At 42.6% G+C, this 22,609-nt stretch overlaps 1 protein-coding gene across 2 annotated transcripts in view; it reads right to left on the minus strand.

Annotated features, from left to right (window-relative positions):
* PCCB (propionyl-CoA carboxylase subunit beta) overlaps window positions 1-22,609 on the minus strand; it is a 1,121,578-nt gene that overhangs the window by 489,438 nt on the left and 609,531 nt on the right. For both annotated transcript variants that reach the window (XM_069618020.1, XM_069618019.1), the window contains exon 11: window positions 15,724-15,831. In XM_069618020.1, the coding sequence (XP_069474121.1) occupies window positions 15,724-15,831 (108 nt within the window). The remainder of the gene's footprint in view (window positions 1-15,723; window positions 15,832-22,609) is intronic.

The raw sequence follows: 22,609 nt of genomic DNA on the forward strand, positions 1-22,609 counted from the left end.
GAGGTTCAGTTGCCCCAGTGCCTTCCTGTATTTTCGCATTGCTATCCGAGAGGGGGTGTCACCCGCCGCCTGTCTAGCTGCATCCACCTGGGCTTCCAATTGGGCTTCCAAGGCCTGTACCTGTTTCATCCAGTGCGCTGATAGAGCTATGAATTCCCCCCTAAGTGTGGCCTTAAACGCATCCCACCTTATACCCTCGTCGGTGTCCTCCTTCCTGTTACTCTAAAAAAATTCCTTGATTTTCTCTTCAACCCTTTCCCGCACCTCTGGGTCTCTCAATATAGCTTCGGGCAATTTCCAGCCCCACAAACCCTTTGCCCTCCGACCCAGCCCCATCACCAGGGAGACCGTTTTATGATCTGCTATCCCAATCGGCCCGGTGGCGACCTCCCGTATCTTCCCCAATAAGCCTAGCGACACCCATATGTAATCTATCCTGGACTGTGATCCATGAACTCCCGACAGGAAAGTGTAGCCGTCCTCCTCCCCTTTCAACTCCCTCCAGACATCTCAGAGCCCCATGATGCCAATCCTTTCCTTCAGGTCTGCCGACATCACTGCCCCTCCCCCTCCACCTCGCCTCTCAGATCTATCTCTCTCCCCATCCCAGGCGATGTTGAGATCCCCATTAAGACAATCTGACCCCAGCTCTGCGCCTCCAGCACTTTTAGAAAGCGTTGTAGAAATAGCTCTAGACCTGAGTTGGGGGCGTAAACTACGGCCAGAGTATATGGGGCCTCCTGGAATTTCCCCCTGACTACTAAATATCTCCCTTCCTTATCCCTGATCACGTCACAGACTCTAAAATCCACCGTGTTTCTGATAGCTAAAGCCACCCCCTTCATTTGTTTTGACCGGGGGCATGGAGGATCTGGTCGAAACCACGCAGTTTTAATCTGCCTTGGTCTGAGCACCTCAAGTGTCTCTCCTGGAGCCCCATGAAGACTGGCCTTTCTTTCCGTGTAAAGTGCTCCAGTTTTTTCCTTTTAAGGGGGGTATTCAACCCCCTCACAACCTGAGAGTGCCCCCTTTCCCTTCGCTTCAGCCAACTGCTAGCTGCCCTCCCCCAACTACTCCCCCCTCTGCTCCCCCCCTTCCCCCACCTCCCCCCACTCTTCCCTCCACTCCTCTCCCCCCCATACCCCCCCGAAGGCTAACACCTTCCCGGTCTTTCCCCATACCTAATACGGATAACAGCGCCCTTTCGGCTTCCCACATGTTTGCTCCCCTGTAACCAGTCAGCCTACATCCTCCTTATTGAGGCCCACTACCTCAGATAAACCCAACACAAGTTAGGGCTTTGACTTATTCTCGCAGCTGGGTGAACCCGGCTTTCCTTTATTCTGCAGTTCACTGTGTCTTGATCCTCTACGCCTTCTGTCACCAACAGTTGTCCATTCCCATGGTCGGGGCCTAGGGCGGCCATGCCCACTTTTCTGGCTCATGGCTGCAGCAGCTTCCTCCAAGTCTAATCCCAGGAGGCCTGCCCCCTCCTGTAAGGAAGTAACCCTTCGCTGGACTCCCTCCCATTCGAAGGCCAAGCCAAATGGAAATGTCCATTTATATCAAATCGCCTTTTCATTGAGGACCTTCAGCAGTGGGCCCATATGCTTCTGTTTCACGAGTGTAATACCCGCCAGGTCCTGAAAAAGAGCAATCTGCTGGCCCTCATACATTATGGGCTCTTTTGGTCTAGCTGCCCTGAGGACCGCCTCCTTCTGGGCGTATCTGGAGAACGCTGCTAGTACATCTCTCGGTCTCGCTGACTGGCCCTTGTTCAATCGCCCGGTTCTGTGCACCCGATCTAGCTCCAGAGCCTCAGGGTTATCCTCGGCCAGGATGTCAGCGAAGATGCCCCGAAACACCGCCTTCAAAGACTTATCCGGGACTGATTCCGGCAGCGATTTCACTCTTATATTGATCCTGCGAGATCTGTTCTCTAAGTCCTCCATCTGAATTTCGAGATTTCTCGTGGCGACATCCAGTCTTTCTATAGCCTCACTGTTACCCAAGATATCGTTGCCCATCTTTTGCAGGCCTTCCTCCAGCACATCGGTCCTCTCCCCCAGCTGGCGCATCTCTTGCTTCATTTCCCCAATGGCTTCAATCAAGTCATTGCGCATTAGCTGGAATTGTTCCTGAGAGGTTTTCGTTAGATTCGCCTGTAGGGCGTGCAGCTCCCCCAGGAGTTCCTGTCTGGGCAAGGGTGCCAGATCCTCTGCCTCCCCTGGAATGGCAACCTCTACCATCTTCCCTCCGACTGTCCCGGCTCCCACTCCTGCCGCCTGCGCCGGCCACATCGCCTGAAGGGGGCTCTGTGCTTCTCCCGAGGAGTGGGGGACTCTTCCCCCCTTTTCCCTTGAGCTTCGTGGACATACTGCTTATATCTCCGCAGCGTGAATTGTCTCTGTCTGCTCGCCCCGTTCTAGCGCACCTCAGCCCCCGACGTAAATGAGCTCTATCAGTGCTCCAGATAAGATTTTGAGGTGGGAGTATTTTACGCATGCTTTTTCAAATTAGAGAGTAAATGGAATATCAAGAGTGTAAAAATTAGTTTTCTCCTCTGCAAGAGAGTAAAACATATCCAACACATACTATCGAATAGTATATTTTAAAGCGCAATATGCAGAGTGGTGATGGAAGTCTTTCTTGAAAGTAACAGCTTTAAAGTTGTACTGCGTTTGTTCCAAGTACATTTTTCTGAACAAACACAGTAAAACTTTAACACCGCCAGTTTTGGGGAAAGGCTTCCCTCACCTCTCTGCCTAACAAAATGCAAGTGCGCACATTCAGGGGTGCACCTAGACTAAAATTTAGGTGGGGGCTAACCCTTCAAATGTTGAGAGGGGCACTAACTTCAGAGACGGTGGAGGAGTGGCAAACTTACTTGTGTAGGGGGCATCTAACTTCATTACTCATTGTAATTAGACTATTCCAGTGCAGCTTCAATGTTACAATCAGTGAACTCTCTCCTTTAAGTCTGAAACACATTTTAAAAGCATAATTCTTTTGAAATGCAGCACGTTGACAGGTACTGTGCCAGTTAACGTGTTGCATTCGGATAGAATTGTTCTTGTGGATTTGGTTTAAACTTTGTTCTCCCCCCCCTTTATGATTTTCCCCTTGTCTACCCGTAATGGCGGCGTGCTGTGCAAGTGTTGCCTGCTTAATGCCCCCCTTCACGCCCGCCTGCGGCGAAGAGCCTGCGACTGTAGGTGCTATATGCAGCCGCAAAGATCCTTGTAGGCTCTTTTCTCTCTGAGATAATGTTGTGGTCTATCTACAGGCTTCCTTGAGTAGTGAACACTGCAATCCCAGTCACATCAGGTGCGCGGATTTGGTTCGGGTCAGGACTCGGCGGATAGGAGCTTGAAGTCCCCAATGGCACCGACAGCTTCCCGCATGGCCGACATTGCCATTAGTTTCTCACTGCTCAGTCGTGCTAGCGCATCTACCGTGGAAGCTTTGCGCTCTGCCCATCAGTGTCGGTGTCTCTTGCTGCTCACTGCTGACCATTCCCTGCACCGACCACCACGCCCACAAACTCCAAACTCACCTCTTCTTCGGCACTTCAAGACCCTTGCACTCTCCTCCAGTTCCAACTGCCCACATGCTGCTCACCCAAGCCGTACGCCTATACTGGCACTGGTTCACGCGTGACGCAGCGCCTGATCCGAGGGTCGGACTGGGTATAAAATTGCCTCGCGAACCAATGAAAAACTGGTCCAGAGTTTCAAATGGCTATTCATTTTTTTTGTGACAGAACTGTTTGTGTAGTACCCAAGGGGACGTTTTTGATCAAATGTGATGCACATTTGTGTATTTTAAAGAATGTTTATTTGGTAATACTTTTCAGAACTGCTAGCTGCATGAAGTAACTTATCAAACTGGCTCACATGGAGCAAAAAAGTGGCCCACTTTGACCATATAAGCTGGCCCACACTAGGTTTTTGTGTTTTTGGTTCGGGCATTGCCCTATAGGCCAGTCCAAGCCTGCTGCTCCCCAGCTCTTGGTGTCTTGCTCTCCAAAGTCTGCACAGTCCTGCCTGCGCCTGGCAGTGGGCGATAAGATCTCTCAGACGACATAGTGGGGTGGGGGGGGGTGCCCATTCCCACTGGCGCCCTAGTAGGGCCTGCTAACAGAATCAATATTGTCCAGTTACGTTGCAGTGACACACGGGGGGCAAAGGGCATTTGTGGCTGTGGGGGATGGGGCCAGGAGGGAGTATGCGAGGTTTCAGATGTGCCAGAGTCTGGGGGCAGCGTCATTGTGTCTGGAGGGGGCTGCTTGCCACTCACTTATGCATCGCCTATTCTGCTCGGCCCCACTGGCGTGGCTAAGAGGGTCAGTACCTGATTAGAAGCCTTGAATGTTTAATCTACCACACATCGTACACAGATGCAGCTGTGTGCTGTATCTGCTGCATGGCATGCACGCGCATCGTGCATAGAAGTTATGACCTGGCGGGTGACAGCCTGGCTCTAACCCTGCATGGCACATGACCATGCTCCATGTGTATATGCAGTGCATTCAGCGTGACTGCCATCACGTCTGGTCGTGTGTGTGCAATCTATGTTGACGGTTGGTTCATGTTGCGTGAGCAGTATATTGTGTGGTCGTTATTTCTGTGTATGTTATGTGCACACACCCATACACACACGATGTTTGAAGTCATTTTCCTGTGCAACGCAGCAATGCGTGTAAAGTGTATTGTACTGAACACAGAGTCAGGAGATTTGCGTGCAAGAAATTGATGCAGCATGTTTTCACATAGTTCTCTTAAACGGGTGCATTACCCCACTGAGCTATCACACATTCTCGAAGAATAACAGCAGCATATAGAGGACTCCAAATTGTGCCTGCTCCGTTCACACAACGGTACACCCCTTTTTGGCACCGCTGTTTCGGCGCGGCCGATTCGGTGCGGCAGCCAGTTCGGCGTGTCCATTTTGGCGCAGAAGCCTTTCTGGTGCCGTTGATTTGGCACGAGGGACGTTTGGACGTGGCTGACATTGCAGCCACGTCTAAACGCCCTCACGCCAAATACACTTCCAGAGCCCTGTGGACACAACGGGTCAAGTGACCACTGGTTGAAAACTCCATACAAGGAAAGTACGTAGCTTTGGTATGAATTTCTGTGTGATTAGTTATACATCTGTCAGTTGTGTAAAAAGAAGGTGCGTTCTTTTTTGCTTGCCTTTAATGTATGCTGTCGAATTTTGGTGAAAGCAGGGTGAAAGTGCAGCTCACGATAACGAAAGTCCGCTATTGCTGGAGGATGTTTATTTCTTCTCTAGTTCATATTCCAACGGACTGCTTACACATGGGTTCTACTAGCTCCAGTTGTTGTCGTATTGTTTTTAAACAAGCACTGACTGGATACTGAGCACAGTCCAGTTCTTTATTTCAGTTGTATCTTACAACCGGATACGGGTGTGCAAATGTGCAGCGCTTCACGCCATATTACGAAACCCATACCTCTGCAGTCAGGTTACACAACTTCCCAGTGCGGCTGTCACAGCAACCGCCCTGTGCCTTGTGGATGGATATACGTAACATGTGTAGCGCATACAGCTCTCCGGGCTTCCACCAGAGGAAAAATACATCTTTTAAATTACATTTTAGACTTTCTATCTTTCCCGGAGTGAGGATGTCAGAATGTCCGTCGGTGGTTGTTCCGCCGGTCCCCATACATCCCAATGGAAACATGTCAACTGGTGGCTTTTCCAACAGTCCCTTATAGCTCAATGGCACAATGTCCGTCGGTGGTTGCTTCACCGTTAAATTTTTCAAAGTTTCACCACTTAATAAGTCTCAACATTAATTGGTAGTCATTTTATCGACCATGAAAGCATACAGTTCCGGGTGGACGCCCCGGAATCCTAACCTGTTCGCTTCAGTCTGCGGGTGCATTAATCTACTGAGCTACCTGACTGGTTTGAGCTATCCGCTCTGTCAAATACGCCTGGGTAGGTTCTGTTGAGGGGCAGTGCTGTGTGCGTGGTGGTCCTAGTAATGAAATAGCAGAAAGCGTTGCCAGGCACAACTGAAGGTGATTGTGTGTTTGGCCCCATGCCTGAAAAAGCATGGCGTGGTGCATCCGAAATGCAATGCGAAAAAGAACAGGGCGGTACTAGAACGGGCAGGCCGATATGAGGAGCACTGGCAAAGTTGGAAGTGGGCTTAAAAGGGGAGGCTCCCCGTCCCTTTACAGCCTTGAGATCTGCACATCATGTCTGTAGCGTGTTACAGAGAAAAGTCATAGCCCCGGCAACAGTAAATACTGAGGTGCACTGATGGAGCTGTGTCTAGTGCCTAACAATAACACTGAAGGTGGCTCTGTGAATCGTGTGTTTTGGGTAGTCCTCAGTACAGATGCACAAATACCTGTTTATGCCGCGCTTTAAAGCACTGAGGATGCGCGTTCACGGAGATCAAATCGCGTCCAGAGATGTGCCTTTGCAACCAGGGGACAGGAATACCAACTTCTCCAAGTGACCAACTTGTGTGATCCTATGCGACCCACGTGGATCTTCTTATGGATCTGCTGAGAATTAGGTGTGCTTAAATACATTTCAAACACAGACAGACACCCAGCTCCCTCACCCCGCGTCCCCATAAAGAGGGCCATGCACACACAAATCCTGGCCTCGCATCTTTTGATCTCATCTGTCAGATGGCCCCTGAAGCTGCAGCGTGGCTGGGGGCTGTGGCTATGGCTATGGCTATGGCCCACCAAAGTTCACGACACGAGCTGGGACTCCTCCGCGCTGCTGCTGTAAATGTGTAAATGGCATGCACATGTGCCATGCCAGGATCTGATCACACAGAGCCCCTCACGCCAAAACATATCGGTGGCGAAACATTCCTGCCCCGACCTTGGCGCGCCTAATCGTCCTGCTCCGTCACACAAAGCTAGCATTTGCTAAATATGTGTGCCAGCGCCATCTGCTGGAAAGAAAGAATAGGGGAATTCACAAAAAAGTACCTGCGGAAATGGTACGAAAATAAAAATAAAATGGGGCTTATTTACAGTATTTTACTGCGTAAAAAGCCCAAATACGCCCCTTATCTGGAAGGCTGAGGCCAAGAGAGATGTTGAGAGACCTACCCTTCAGGAATGGCATAACAAAGTGAAATATCTACTTTATAAGAAAGAAGAATTGAAATTGAAAAATCTATATATGCCCCATGTCGGAGTTTTTTTAAATCATCATAAATTCCTAGCCTTTTTGACCCAAGGGTTTCACTTAGTGTGCCTGCGAGAGACCTGGTGAAAATGAGTGAATCCTTGATAAATTTCAATATTGTAGAAAATGACAAACAATTGACTAAATTGCAATCAAATTGTAATTTGTTAATGGTACAATGTCGCGTGGAACATATCCAAAATATGTCCTAAATAGAGCAAGCATTTTAAATATCTTTAGTCACATACATGCTTTAGAATATTTGCAAAGCAACGATATTACATGTTGAATTCCTACAAGATCGGGATCGGAGTATTGCCAGACTATGGATACAATCAGAGCTAATTTTGAATACTTTGTGGTTAGCGAAGAAGAATTCTTTATATTGGGCTTTATACTGTCACAAGACTATATTTTTAATCAAAGTCTAGCAATGGTACAGTTAGTTTATATTCAGAAGCAAGCACTTGAAGAGTCCAGAATGTAAAGGTTAAGTGCTGGGTCTAATACGAATGTTTTTAATACAAACAGAAGAAATGACCCCAGAAGCAGTAAACCCTATTCAGATGTAAAAGAAATCCACATATTGCAAATTACTTATTCAAATGATAATTCGAATGACACAAGATTAGTCAAACAACTTGGTTGCCCAGTGGGTTTAGGGCCAAACACGAGAAGACCACAGCAGTTTCTAAATAACAAAAGAAACATGTAACATCTCATGAAATCCCTGCAGGAGTCCTATAAATGGGTAAGTTGGAATACAAGGGGTTTTAGGCATCTGTTATTTGGGAAAGCAGATAAATATTTTTATATATTACTACAGGAGACTTGGCTTGTAGAAGCGCCCGTATGGGAAGATCACTCTTACCCTAGTTCCTGCAACAAGAGGAATCATGGGTTGGCCAGCCTCAGGTCTTATGATAGCTGTGAAATCCAGCAGTGGCCTAGCCTTGGAATCTTGGGCTTCACCAAACTCCTACATCCAACTTGCCAAGATTAAATCTGAGGAGGAGTCCTTTGCAGTATTGAATATATATTAGAACCACGCAGGATTTCAGACAATGCATGTTTCTGGAGTGTAATTCAAATGCTTGACTTGATCAATAATGAGCCAAACATTTTGCAGGTGTTGATAGCCGGGGATTTGAACATCAACTGTTAACCGATAATAGACCCGAAGGAAACAGATGTTTCAAAACATTGGCCATCACTAATGAAAGAGATATAGTTTATTATGGTTAATGGCTTAGTCAGAATAATATTCCTCCAAGGCCAACATGGAGGCGTGGTAGCTCCATTTCATGTATTGGCTACATATTTGTACAAAGAAGCATGTTTAATAGAGTAACATACTTTGAAGTAATAACTCAATCACAGAGTGACCACAATCTGTTGGCTTTAACTTGGATATGTGCTGATCAGAAGATTAAAAATGGGTATTATTCACCACAAGTTGATCTACCAGGAGGCGGGAATAGATCCAGGTGGACGACAGTCATTAGAATGTCAACAAGTTTATATGGATAGTAAAGAAATCTTACTTCATTAATGCATAGTAGAAAGTGAAGGTAAATGTGTTGCAATTATGAGTTTATTTGAACTACAACTGCCTCAGCCCTCTGAGATTTGTTGTAAGCACAAATATAAGTTTGATCAAGCTGTTAGCGATAAGAAAACACAACTCCGAAAGGATATCGGGGACATTTTCCATTTAGAGGTTGCCCGACGAGTAGCTCCGACACAAAAGATCAAAATGAAATATAGGAATTGGTGTAAGACTCACCGAGCACAAGTCTTGCAAAATGACGGAGAACAGATTTTGAAATCTATTGAATCTAAAAATACGGGCCAAATTTGGGCAACACTCAACAGTGCTGTTCAAGATAATCAATCTCCTTTCAAAACAATGCTGTACATGAAGCTGTGTGGAAACAGTGCTATGAGCAGATATATGGCCTTCAACCACAAGATCAAAAACTTTATGCCATTCCCTGGGTATCTAATGACTATACTTTTTTTTTTTTAAAGATGATATTCTTATAGGTAGTCAGTCAAAATCTCAAAAAAAAAATCTCGAACAACAATAAGGTCGAAAAAAAAGACAGAAAAAGTCTAATTTCTCTTTTTTTAATTATATATTTATTTTGGGGTCTGGGATTAAAAAAAAATGGTAAAAAAAAAAATTAAAAAAGGGGGTTGAGGGGGAACACCCCCCATTTCAAATAAAAAACGTCATTAAAAAAAAATGCGACTTTTTTTTCGAGATTATTTTTCGAGATTATGACCATAAACCATTCTTATACTGATTTGGAAAATGACTGGGTCCAGAGCTCCGGGTAGAGATGGTTTGACGAATATAATTTTCAAGAGTCAACCTGACGCTTGGGCTTAAATATTAGTTGATCTATTTAAGGATATACTAGCAGCCAAGCAAATACTGCCCACATGGATGAAATCAATAATTACCATCTATAAAAAGGTAGATCGTGCTCAACCTCAAAATTATCATCCGATTGCACTATTGGACATCCCTGGGAAAATCTTTGCATCTGAGAGATAATTTTCGAACAGGATTTTCTGCGGGTCTTAGCACATCAGTAAACCTGCTAGCACTATCACCAATGAAGCGCCGAAGTCGGCTCACAGGGCAAGTTATTAACATGGCTTTTATAGATTTAAAAATTGCCTTTGACTCTATCTCAAGGAAATTGTTATTTATGAAACTGGAGAAAGCAAATTGTTTGAATTATAGATTAGCTCGAATTTCACAATTTTATACCAACACTTCTGTTCAAGTTCGGATTAAACCAAGATGGCCTACTCTACCAGCCTTCTTATACACAGAGGTTTAAAACAAGGCTGTATTTTAGAGGCAACTCTAACTTTTTTTAATTTAATATTGGCAAAAGTTTTAATAAAGTGAGATCGGATTCACTAAAAATAGGTGATTTTAAGATACCCTGGCTTTTATATGCTGACAATTTAGTTTTAATTTCTAAAACTCCAATAGGTTTACAAAACGCATTGATTGAGCTTTAAGCGTATGAACAAAAACTCCTCATTTATAAACTTGGAAAAGACTAAAGTAATGACTTTTAATCCGTCTAAATTGAAGCAAAGAAAAGTTGCTTTTAACTGGAAAATATATAACAGCCCTGTGTGCGTGGTGAATGAGTATTGCTATCTTGGATTTCTGGCGAATAATCGGTTGAACTTCCGTACCATATTGATTTAAAAAAAAAAAAAACTCCAATGCATCTCAAGCGAGACTGATTCATCAAGAATATGGAAAGCTCTCCTATAAACCTCTGTTTATTTATTACAGACAAAAAACAGTCCTGATTTTAACATACAGTGCAGAAACCCGAGTGTACCAAGGAGTGTTGTATTGGACAAAACTCGAAGGTGCCTACTGGAAAAAGGTACTAATACTTCCACCAAGCCAACCAATGGCAATAATTAGATATGAATTGGGACTTTTATCACTGAACATAATCGTGGTGTGGACAATTTTAACAATGTACAGAAAAAGTGTGAAAGAACCCAAACCCAATTTTTAAGGGTCATTGCCACATTAGCATTCTCTACTTTTGATAATTCACTGGAACCGTGGGTACAGCTTGCTACTCATTATATGGAAGTCGCCAATATATCGATAGAACTGTTGATAAACAATCCAGTGAAAGCGAAAACCAAATTGCAGTGGTATGATTGGCACCAGACTAGATTAAAATGTCAAAAGTATTCAAAGTGGTGTTCCCTTGTGGAAACCGTTGAATACTCCAGAATTATATATGTTAAAAGTACAGGTATTTGTTCTTAAGATTGAGACCAAACTTATGGCCTATGAAAGATCTAATGGGGACTTGAACTAATGCATCTGCGAATTAACGAGCATGTAGACACTGTAAAAATGTATCGGAACCGGAATCATTGAAACATATATTAATCCAATGCTCAGCCCTACGCGAGCAAAGGAAATTATATTTGCACAAGTCATTTATAGACTACTGAAAACACACAAAATGATGTGGTCTAAAATGTATAATGGCGTACACATTGCACTGACTCTTGCATTAATAAGATTCTTACAAGATCCTCTTCTCGGATTGACAACTCAATAAACGGACCTCAATGAATAAGAATGTAATGGTAAACCTTGATAAAAATGAAATTTAAACTGTAACATATACAGATATAGATTGTTTTTGTGAACAATATATTAAAACTGATGTCGTTAGTTTTTAAATATATTGTAAAAGTGTTATGAATTATCTATTTATTTATAACATGTGTTGTATTATCTCATAAGTGTGTATTTAAAGGTTTCATTTTTGTAACCAAATCAATATAAAAAAAAAATTAAAAAAAGACCCCTCCTGCACTAACACAATCTTTATATGTGATCCAAAAATCCCATCTCAACCTTTTCTGCTTGAACCGGTCACAGATGCCACTGTGTCTAAGGCTCTCAATCAATTTAAATCTGCCTCACCTGATGATGCCATACCGTTGCATATGATCCAATCGCTTCCATCACATTTATTTCTTTTTACACATCTGCCATCAGTCATTCTTTTTCTACTGGCTCCATTCCATCTACATTGAAAAAGGCCATCGTACCTCCCCTCTTAAAAAAGCCTCATCTCCATCCCCTGGGATCCTGGGGTTATTCCTCTGGGCGAAACGGGGGGGGGGGGGGGGAGGCATTCCCAGTCTCAGGGCACATTCCCCGTCTATGCACGCACCTACTCCTTGCAGCAAAAATCGCATTGGCCAGGTTATGGAAAAACGAAGATGGTGGTCCAAGTGTTGGGACATCGCGGTTGCCGAAAAGGTCACGGCACAATCCGTTCAGCTTTGAATAGAGCCCTAAACATTTGGGACCCATTTAATGACTACGCAGTCAAGTTCCCAGCACTCACCAGAAGGCCCCCACTCACCAGATGGCTTCAAGGAAGCCCACTATTAACCCATAGACTCCAGCCAAAGCAGCCCAGAGCATGGGACCCCACTTGATTACCGCGAATAGGCAAGGTTATGGAAAACAGGGAGCAGGTTACCAATACACACTCTCCCTTGACATACAACTCGAACTGTGTTTTTGTGTTGGGGCGATTACCGATCACTACAATGTTGTTGCTGTTGTGTTTATCTGTAAAACCCAATAAAATATGAAAAAAAGCCTCATCTGAATCCATCTTCCCCAGACAGCTATTGCCCCATCTTGCTTCTGCCGCACTTATGAAGCTTATGGAAATCATTGTAAAACCTCAACTCTCGAGTTCTCAAGTCGAACCACTATGTTCACGATTTCCAAGCAGGTTTTAGGCCCACTATGGAAAACGAATCTTAAGATTTCAGTCCTTGATGACTTGGCACTGATGCAGGACCATGGAGAGGTAGGAGTTTTAATTCGCCTAGACCTCTCCGAGGCCTTCAACACCGTTGGCCATGCCACCTTGATTCAACGCCTCGAACAGGCCAGTCTTGGTGGGCCCACTCTGGATTGGTTCGTCCGGTTTCTCTCAGATCGTCAGAAAACAGTTTATTTCCTTTCTCCTCCCCTCTACACATGGTTGCTTGTGGTGTCCCCCAGGGTTCTTCTTTCACCACTTTTATTAAATCTTTATATCCAACCTCTTTCGGACCTTATTTTGTCTTTTGGTGTCCACGTTTACACCTATGCGGACAACACTCAGCTGCTCTTTCGCGTTGATTCTTCTTCGTTGAACCTCAGTTTAGGGAATGTCTTTCATCGATCGCAACATGGACGACGGAGAATTGGCTGAAACTCAATGGCAGCAAAACAGAGGTTCTTATCAGTGGTACCGCTGACCCATCCTCCGTTTGGAACTCTGACTTCTGGCCTGAAAATCTGGATGTTCCCCCTCCGTTACACCCCCGCTCCCCCGTGTCCTTAGGTCAAGAGTCTCATGATCAAATTGCCCTCTTCCTGCTCCTGCAAAGCAAAAAATGCAGCAGTCTTACCGTGCTACAGGGGTAAAATCATCTATCATGGGCTCTCTGGACTATTGTAACGGGATCTAGCTGGGACAACCCAAATACCTAGTCCAGAGACTTCAGAATGTGGCTGCCCAGTTGCCTTTGGTTGCTCCAAAGCTGGAGCACCTTGCTCCAAACCTTTTACCGAACTCCATTGGATTCCGGTTAGGAAACAGATCCTCTTTAAATCCTTATTCATTGTCATCGGACCATTCATGTGTCTGGCCCCTCCTTTATGCAACAGAAACTAGTCTATCACCTTGCAGTCTGTGCTGAAGTGATAAGAATCTTCTGGTTGTTCCCCGCTTTCGGAAGGCCAGGGCTGGAGGTTGCTCTTTCTCAGTACGAGCACCTATGCTGTGGAATTCTCTTCCACAAGAACTCTGTGATATTCCCAATCAGCTCCGTTTTAGAAATAATTTAAAGACTTTCCTGTTTAAAATCTAACTGAGTTTGTTAATTGTCTCTCCATCTGCGGCCCTCACTATTCATCTCTGGTTTCTCCTTTAGCACCCGGATGCCTCCGGGCCTGGACTTGCGCTTACCAAATTTAATAAGATACCAGGATCTGCAGTCATGACGACTAAGGACTAAGGCTCCAGCAGCACCCCTCTACTTGTGAGAGAGCAGAAAAAAGTGACATGCAGGGCCCAGAAGGAACTTCTCCTCTTGCCTGGATCTTGCATTGACTGGGGCATAGAATCTCAACCTAGCGGATTTAGAGCCCCAGGCTTCGTGAGATCAGGCAACAAGAGAAGTCTCCTCTTCAGATTATGGATGCCAGCTACATGTCCACAACTCTTTAGTGCTCTGGGAGGACGACCGCAGCGAAGCACTGTGGAAGCTCTCCCCACTGACAGAGCAGAACTTCACTTTCAGCAGATGGCTTGGGAAATGGCTGTTTCAGCAGCAGTCTTCCAGCGCCCCTCTGCGACCTCTTGTGCTTCGGATCTAGGGCTTCAGTGGACAACTAAAGGAAAGGCTCCAGATTCTCACTTGACATAAAAAGAAATGTGGGCTGGGATAAGCCCAGTTCACCTTCAGGGGACCTGCAACATTCAAATTCTTGGGGGATGTTTCATCATGAAGAACCAGCAAAGGGACATTCATGACCTAAGGCAAGGTTTGGGGTGTATATTGGTGCAGTCTGCAGCCCCTTAGACAGCCCAAAGCAGTTCCATGCACACAGTCTACTTTCTGGGCCCTGGCCAGATCCATCGAAGAGGTATTACCACATATAGCCATTTCCTACTAACCTGGCATGAAGACAGTCAAAAAGGACAGTAAATCACAAAGCGATGGCTTACACACATCACCAGCAATTGTGACCAATATGATGCACACATGGCTGTAAATTAAACGTAAAGAGGTTTGGCAACTAAACATTGGTTTGAACAACTGAGACACAGAGTTTATGTGCAGCCATACACAGACAAACATCATCTAAATGGAACCTTAGCTCCAACCAATATATTCTTTCTGGAACATTATCTACATCCCACCATATTCCATAGTCTGTCTCCCTTTCTACAACATGTTTTTATGTAAGAGGAAAAGATGAAAAACTGTGAAAAGTAGACAAGCAAGCTAATATTCCATTAATACATAAAAACGCAGACAAAGGAATATGTGTGCGAGTAGCAGCATCGTGCATGAATTGAATGCAACATCCTCTTGCTTCAAATATGCAACCTTAAAGACATTCCAATTTCTAAATCCCATCATTAATAGGTCTCTGTTTCTTACACGTTTTGTATTATGTCACTTTACCTAAATACATTCACTATGATGCAAACATAGTACTTCATAGGTCCTGAGAAACCTTGAACTTTTGAAACAAGTGTTGACTTGAGCATTCACATTGAAAATTTAAAATCGTATCATCCAGCTCTCAACAAAAAAGTACATTTGTCATTTTTAAATATGCCACCAAATGTTCCACATTATGCCACTTAAGTAATTGTCAGATAGACAAATCCATGTCAATTTCTGTTATGCAGGGCCTACAGCCCTAATGCTAATTTCACTTTTGAGCAACAATTGCCTTTGTGAGAGAGCGTTTCCAAACAGGAGGCTCAATGAAGACATTAGAAATTGAATTCTCTAAGCTTAGTAGCTACCTATAAGTATTGTTATGTAACATAACCTTAAAAATGTACACATTTGTGCCACAATATTGTTTCCATGCCGCAAAATGTGTAAATCAGTGAGTTACATTTTGAGAAAATTGTATACTCAAATTGACTCAATTGCAGCTTCTTTCAAAGAAGGATATTGCTAATGTATTGTACTAAAAATTGGTAAAAAAATGAATCACCAGCAATGTTGCGGCTGTGAGTTTTTTTCAACACTACCCGAATTGAATCACATGATACATGTTCACATTTACTTCAGTACTGCACTGATAGTAATTATAACAGTGTTGCATGTGATCAACAGGGAAATATCATCCCTGCAGGTTTTCCTGCATCTTACAATGTACCAGTGTCAACTATTGGTAAAGAATAGAAACAGAGCCCTTACCTGGTAAAAATCCTGGCACATCCACAAAAGTGATCAGAGGAATGTTGAAAGCATCGCAGAACCGGACAAAGCGTGCACCCTTCACAGAAGAGTTAATATCCAGACAGCCTAATGAATAAAACAACAAAAACAGCATGCATGAACAATACAAAATGCAAGAATCACGAGAAAATTCATCACACTGTAAGCTATTGTATGCAAACAGGAAGGTGAACTTATGCAGAAAAACATGGCTGTTCAATGAGCATAGAAAGTTACCTCACAAAGAAAAAAGAAAGAGCGTTTGTCCACTATCACTGTACTATCACTGGAATTAAAAACTGGATAAACACATACAATGATGTCACTTTTAAGCAAACTTCATGTTAAATTTGTCCCATTTCGAAGCGCTGTAATACAAATTATGCAATTTAATGGCAGACAATTCAATAAACTCAGAAAGATGAAGGGCTGAACCAGATCAGTCAGAACGTGAACCTGTGCCCTAGAGGCTGAGTGCAGATATTTGGGGCAAGGGTGGAACTCATTGTGCCATCTTACTGCCACTTGAACATTCCTATTATTTTGTATTTGTTTATAGCACAAAACTTAAAATGAAACCGTACACAATAGATAATACTAATCCTACACATGCAAAATACTTATTCTTGCATAACATTCATGCTACATTATCTTACTTCCTATAAAACAGTAATGCAATGATATAACATTCAATACACCTACGTGTGTCAAGTAATCATTAATTAGATAGCCAAAATACTTTCAGATTCTTGACACTTCTTTCACAAATCTAAGGACCGCTCAAGTCAAGCGACCTAATTCATACCCAACAGAGTTTGGCATTGAAAGAAATATTCACCAGAGCAGATCTTCTAGTTTCCTGAATTTCTGGGTAAGCCATCTCTTGTCTGCCATTGCCAGGCAATTGCTACGTACAAAATATATATATATATATATATATATATAGATACCAAGAGGCCTTAGAATCTTCATAATACCAACCTATGAAGATCCTGACCCAGCGATGTTGAATGAGTGGGGGGAAGCAACTACCGAATGTTCTTTCAAAATGCTGACAATATTGGTCAAATATGCCAAGAATGACAGAACAATAGCGCTTAAAGAGATTGAAGACCTTGAGAAGGAAGTATATAATGGCTCTGATGCAGAAAGAGGAAATAACATGAAGACTCTGATGCAGAAAAATGTGAGTAAATATGAAGAAGAAATAAGAGCGGAAACAAAAATGTCCTAAGGGACAAGGAAGATTATGCTACAGGTTGTATTTAAACTTTTGCGAGAAAGTATGATAATGTTCGCAAGGGTATTCAGAAAACAGCAGACACCAAGGACCAAAGCACTATTAACTGAATGAGATACAGATGAAACTGCAAGTACTTCCACAGACATTTCAATCTCCAGTAATGAGGATACCCCCATTAGACTAAATATTTTTGAAGAAATTAGACTGTTACATTAGGTGGGCAAAACACCACAAGGGCAAAATCAAAACAAAGGCAAAAACTTCCCAAAGCAAACTCAAGCAAGAGGAGTTCAACAAGGGGACTCAGGGGACAAAGGAAGAAAAAAACGGGGTCAGCAGGCCGTCAGACACGCTCTGGAAAAAACAAGAAGTGACAATAATTAATGATGTAATGGAAGTGATAAACCTATCAGATAGAATCCTGACGAAACCTGAACATGAAGTACTGGAAAAACATGCTGACAGATCCATTACAGTGAGATCATCGGACAAAGGTGGCAATGTTGTAGTGTTAAACACCAAAGACTACCAAAGGGAAGCAAATAGGCAACTAAGAGACACTTGCAGCTACGTAAAATTACCCGGTGATCCATATCCCCAGTATAAAGCGGAGTACGATGACAAACTAACAACATGGTACGATTCAGGTCTCATCAACATCAAGGAAAATACATTTCTGACCAAAGACCATCCAATGACTCAGATTATACATTTTATACCAAAAATCCATAAATCAATTTCCCGACCACCAGGAAGGCCAATAGTGGCGTCAATCGACTGCCTATTGGAAATACATCAAAATATGTGGACACTGTTTCCCTTTGTTGAAACATTACCATCATATACCAAAGACACTACAGCCTTTTTAAACCAAATTGGCCACATTCCTTAGCAACAGGATTTTCTTCTAGTAACACTAGACGTTGTTTCCCTATACACCTGTATCTCACATTCACAAGGTCTTGCAGCAGTCAAAAGGTTCTTGTCGACTACATCGCTTAGCTATCGGGAACATTCGCAAATGCTGTTAGACATGCTTTCTTTTATTCTGACCCACAATACGTTTGTGTTTAATCATGTGTATTATAATAAAATTTGCGGAACAGCAGTAGCCCCGATGTTTGCCAATTTATACATGGGCGCGTGGGAGGAAGCCCGGTTTTCAAATGATCAGAAAAGACATACGGAAAAGGTAATTGTATGGCAAAGGTACATAGATGACCTTTTTATTATCTGGAACGTAACAGAGAGTGATTGGATGCGTTTCTTTGATTTGTCTAAATCAGGGACAACAGAATCTTAAATTTACCGAACAACATCATAGGTCAGAAATAGTCTATTCAGACATCAAAGTTAAAATAATCAAAGGCACCATAACTACAGAGTTGCATCGAAAAGATACAAGCACCAATACCCTTTTACATGCAACCAGTGCACATCCCAACAGTCTTATAAACAGCATCCCTTACGGTGAGTTTCTACGGATCAAGAGAAATTGTATTGAGAATCTGATCTGGGAAACGAATGCCAAAAGAGCAGTACCAAGCTTTTTTAGCAAAAGGGTACCGAAAGGGTATTATAAGTAAAGCATATGATCGTAGCTGCTACAAAACTAGGGAAATGATACTTGTCAAAGAAACCTCTCATAAACAAAAGATACAAGAGAAAGAAGACCATGCCATCAGATTTATCACCACATATAATTCTGGAGCCAAGGAAACAAATGTACTGGCACCTGCTTAAACGAGATAAGAATATCAGTCATCATCTGCCATTAAATGCCACAGTTACTTACAGGAAGCCTCCTTCTATACAGACAAAGTTGTCACCGAGTATGTTTCAATCAACATATACACAGACAACAACCAACTGGTTAACTAAATGCATACAAGACTTTTTCACATGTGCTAAGTGTAAAGCATGTCACTTTTGGATCAATACTCGTAAATACATCCATCCACAAACTAAAACCGAAGTTGCAATCAAAAAGGAACTTAAATGCTCTACACAGTTTGCAATTTATGTAATCACATGTGCCTGTAACCCGTGGTATATTGGCAGCAAGGCTACGCATTTTGCAGCATCTACGTGCAATTAAAAATCGGGACATGTCCTATCCCCTTGCAAAGCATTTTGAAGATGGACATCAAAGCGACATTAGGTTGTTCAAATATTTTGTTATTGACTCTGTGAAAGTGCACCCAAGAGGTGCGGACAGACTTCGGAAACTTAGAAAAGTGGAATCAAGACATATCGTGGACTTTGATACCAAGTTTCCTGGAGGTCACAACCGTGACAAGGAACTGTGTATGTTTGTGGGAGATTAAGATGAAATTGTGCAGGAAATTAATTTACTCAATCAGATGTATGTGAAGTAATTCTGGGACCAATATCAAGTTTTTGACAATGTGTGCTTTTTTTAACAGCATACTTCCTTACTAATTCTATAGTATTGTCTTAAGCATTTCTCCTTTAGTTTTTGTAGAGGTTTCTAGGCATATTTTTAATGTATTTTTTGCTTCTGCATCTTGTTAGCACCTTCTTTTTTTGAATATATTCTTAATCACATGCACTAACTTTTAAATGTAAGAGGACATAGCATAGTAGCAGGCCAATATGCTACATACATTATTTTAAAATATATCTACCAGGAGGTCTAAACAAGCATACAACACTTTAAATAGATACTTTGCTCTCAGAATCAAAGATAAATGCAAATTTGTCATTCTTCCTTTTTTTAAATTGAAAATATAGGGCTAGAGTTTTGCAGCAGGACGATATACATACTTGTCTGCAGTTTGCATTTTTTCGTTTGCATATCTGTATTTGAAAGTTTTCCCTTTGTAATATATGGTGATACATCCACCATCCCCCAGGGTGTAACTACGGCTGCTGTTTTAGTATACATGCAGTGACCACTGACATATTTTGTTCCTGGCGCCCACAAGGGTTAACTGACGGTCGTTTTTTCTGCAAATATATAAATTGAGTCACCTGTAAGGGTCAATTATTGCTCATCAACATTGCTTTTTAACAATTTAGGTATATAGAACCTTATTGATAAATCAACCCACTACAGCGAACTATGGACACTTAATATATTACCAACAATTGATTTATTCATTAAGTGTTGGGCGTCAAATGTTTGCACCCATACACACTGAGACTTCAGCGCCTGCAAGGGTATAGCAATGCTCATCTTTGTTGTATTATTACTGGTGCATTAAGCATGTTTTCAAGTTATCTATATGGTTATGATTCATTTTGCACATAGTACTTTATTTATGGCTCAACCACAGGGGATAATGGTTACGAGCCAATGGAAAAACGCTATTTCAATGCACTGAGTGCAATGTATCATGCCGGAACATGTATTTTAAACTAAATGTTTGCACCCATAACCACAGACTCTAGTGCCCGCAAGGGTATAGTACTGCTCATCTTCATTGCTTTTATTATGCATTGAGCATGTTTTCAAACTATTCACATGCATATGATACATTTTGCACATAGCATGTTATGTATGGTTCACCCAAAGGGGATAATGTCTACGAGCGAATGGAAAACGCCAACGCACTAAGTGCAATGTATCATGCCGGAACATGTACTTTAAATCAAAACACGTATACATTGCATCCCTCACGTAGTCTATCTGCAGGAGAAGCATGTCGATGAAATAATGAGATATAACCTTCTTAAGAATAATAGTGCCAAAGGGTATGGTGATAGACATATATACATATATAAAAAAAACTTCAAATCAAAGAGCACACTGACGCTCTGTACTTTGCACTTTGTATTTTCCATTTTATATATATTAGAAAGTATTCTGATGTTTTTACTTTGCACTTTGTATTTTATGTATTGAGATTGTGACGATATGAAATATTTCTGTTTCGTAATTTCAAATTTGAAAAATTTGAAATATTCCTCCCAGGCGGTCTCAATATGAAAATTATGGCATGTTTTGTCTCAATTGTTGCACTGAACCATCAAATTGTACAGATTACACATACTATGACAAGGTAGCATAATTCACATGTATAGACTTCATGCACTTTCCAACATGGCAGCACATTTTAAACATAGAACTGTCTATAAAATGTGGTAGCAACCTTTTGGCAAGATCATCAATGATGGACTCATAAGAAACAGGCTTTCTATAAATGTATAGTCCTCTTTCTATCACGTATACCAGACAGCCTGTGTAGGGTGAAACGCGTCATTCTCCTGTGTGTTTTCTTTGCTGCTACCCTCCTTGTCCAATCTTTGAATAAATAAAGGACTACTTGTTTGCACAGCAAGAATGCCTTTGATATGGTTCGACTTTTTATCAGTGCGGCTATGTTTTAGATGCATTTACAGTCTACCCTCTGATATATATATATATGATACATTACTCACCGTAATCAAAAAGGGGCGTCGAACTAGGGTGTGCCAGTAATACTATCACTAGTGTGACATCCACTGTACCCATGATCCCTCATGCGTGTAGGACCCTCGGATTGTATTTTATTTTCTGACATGAGGTAGCAGGAGGAGTACTGCGAGTACAGAGTATTAATAATAATAATAATATTCAAGCAGATAAGATAGATAAGACTACAAGCATCCATGCGCCTTCTCTCAGAGTGGAGGAAGGGTGGGCGCATGTGAATCTAAGCAGATACAAGCATCAGAAATATGATTACAGTGAGTAATGTATCCCTTCTGAGGCTTGTGGAATCTGCTTAGATCACATGCTGTGCGTAGATTAGTGAGCAGTGTTAGAAGAAGGAGGTGGGATGTGAGAAGGGTCACAAGTGAACAAATATCTTTGAACCGCTTGTCCCACTTGAGTATCTGTCTTGGAATGGGTGTCAATGCAGTAGTGCTGAGTAAAGGTGTGAATAGAGGGATAAATGGGGTCAAGGGGTACATTTGCAATGAAAGCCAGAGTGGCTCCAGGACCTCTTGTAGAGTGGGCCCTCAACGTAAAAGGCAGTGTTTTGTCTGAAAGGGAATAGCACAGTTGGATACATCCGACTATCCACTTAAAGATGGCATTTTTAGATACGCGATTTCCCTCTCAGCCTGGAGCTATGGAGACGAACGGTTGATCTGCCTTTCTTAGCGGTCTGGACTTGTCTACATAGTAGAGGACCGCCCTCCTCACATCAAGTATGTGGAGTTTCATCTCAGCAGAGCTTTTGGGTACCTGGAAGAAGGGCGGTAGCTCAATAGACTGGTTAACATGGAATTTTGAAATGAACTTCAGTGAGAACCTAGGGTGAGTGCGTAAAATCAGTTTATCCTTATGAACAGTAAAGAAAGGATCCTGCACTGGCAGAGCATGAATTTCACTGACCCTTCTTATGGAGGTGATGGCTGCTAAGAAGGCAGTTTTATAAGTCAAATGTTTGAGAATAGACTTGTGCATGGGCTCAAAGGGGGGGGGGGGCGGGGCGGGGCATGAGCTTAGCAAGTACCACATTAAGGTCCCAACCTGTTGGTGGGTTAGAAATCGGAGGGTTGTTAGGGAGAATTCTCTTATAAGACTAATTTCCCAAACCTAGTGAGTCCCCCAGCAGCTTTGCTGGATTTTTTTTTCTTTTTTTTCTCCTGCTAAAAGTGAGATCTTTT

The sequence above is a fragment of the Ambystoma mexicanum genome, chromosome 10, assembly GCF_040938575.1.
Source record: "Ambystoma mexicanum isolate Mex_15411 chromosome 10, UKY_AmexF1_1, whole genome shotgun sequence".
Classification (NCBI taxonomy): Eukaryota; Metazoa; Chordata; class Amphibia; order Caudata; family Ambystomatidae; genus Ambystoma; species Ambystoma mexicanum.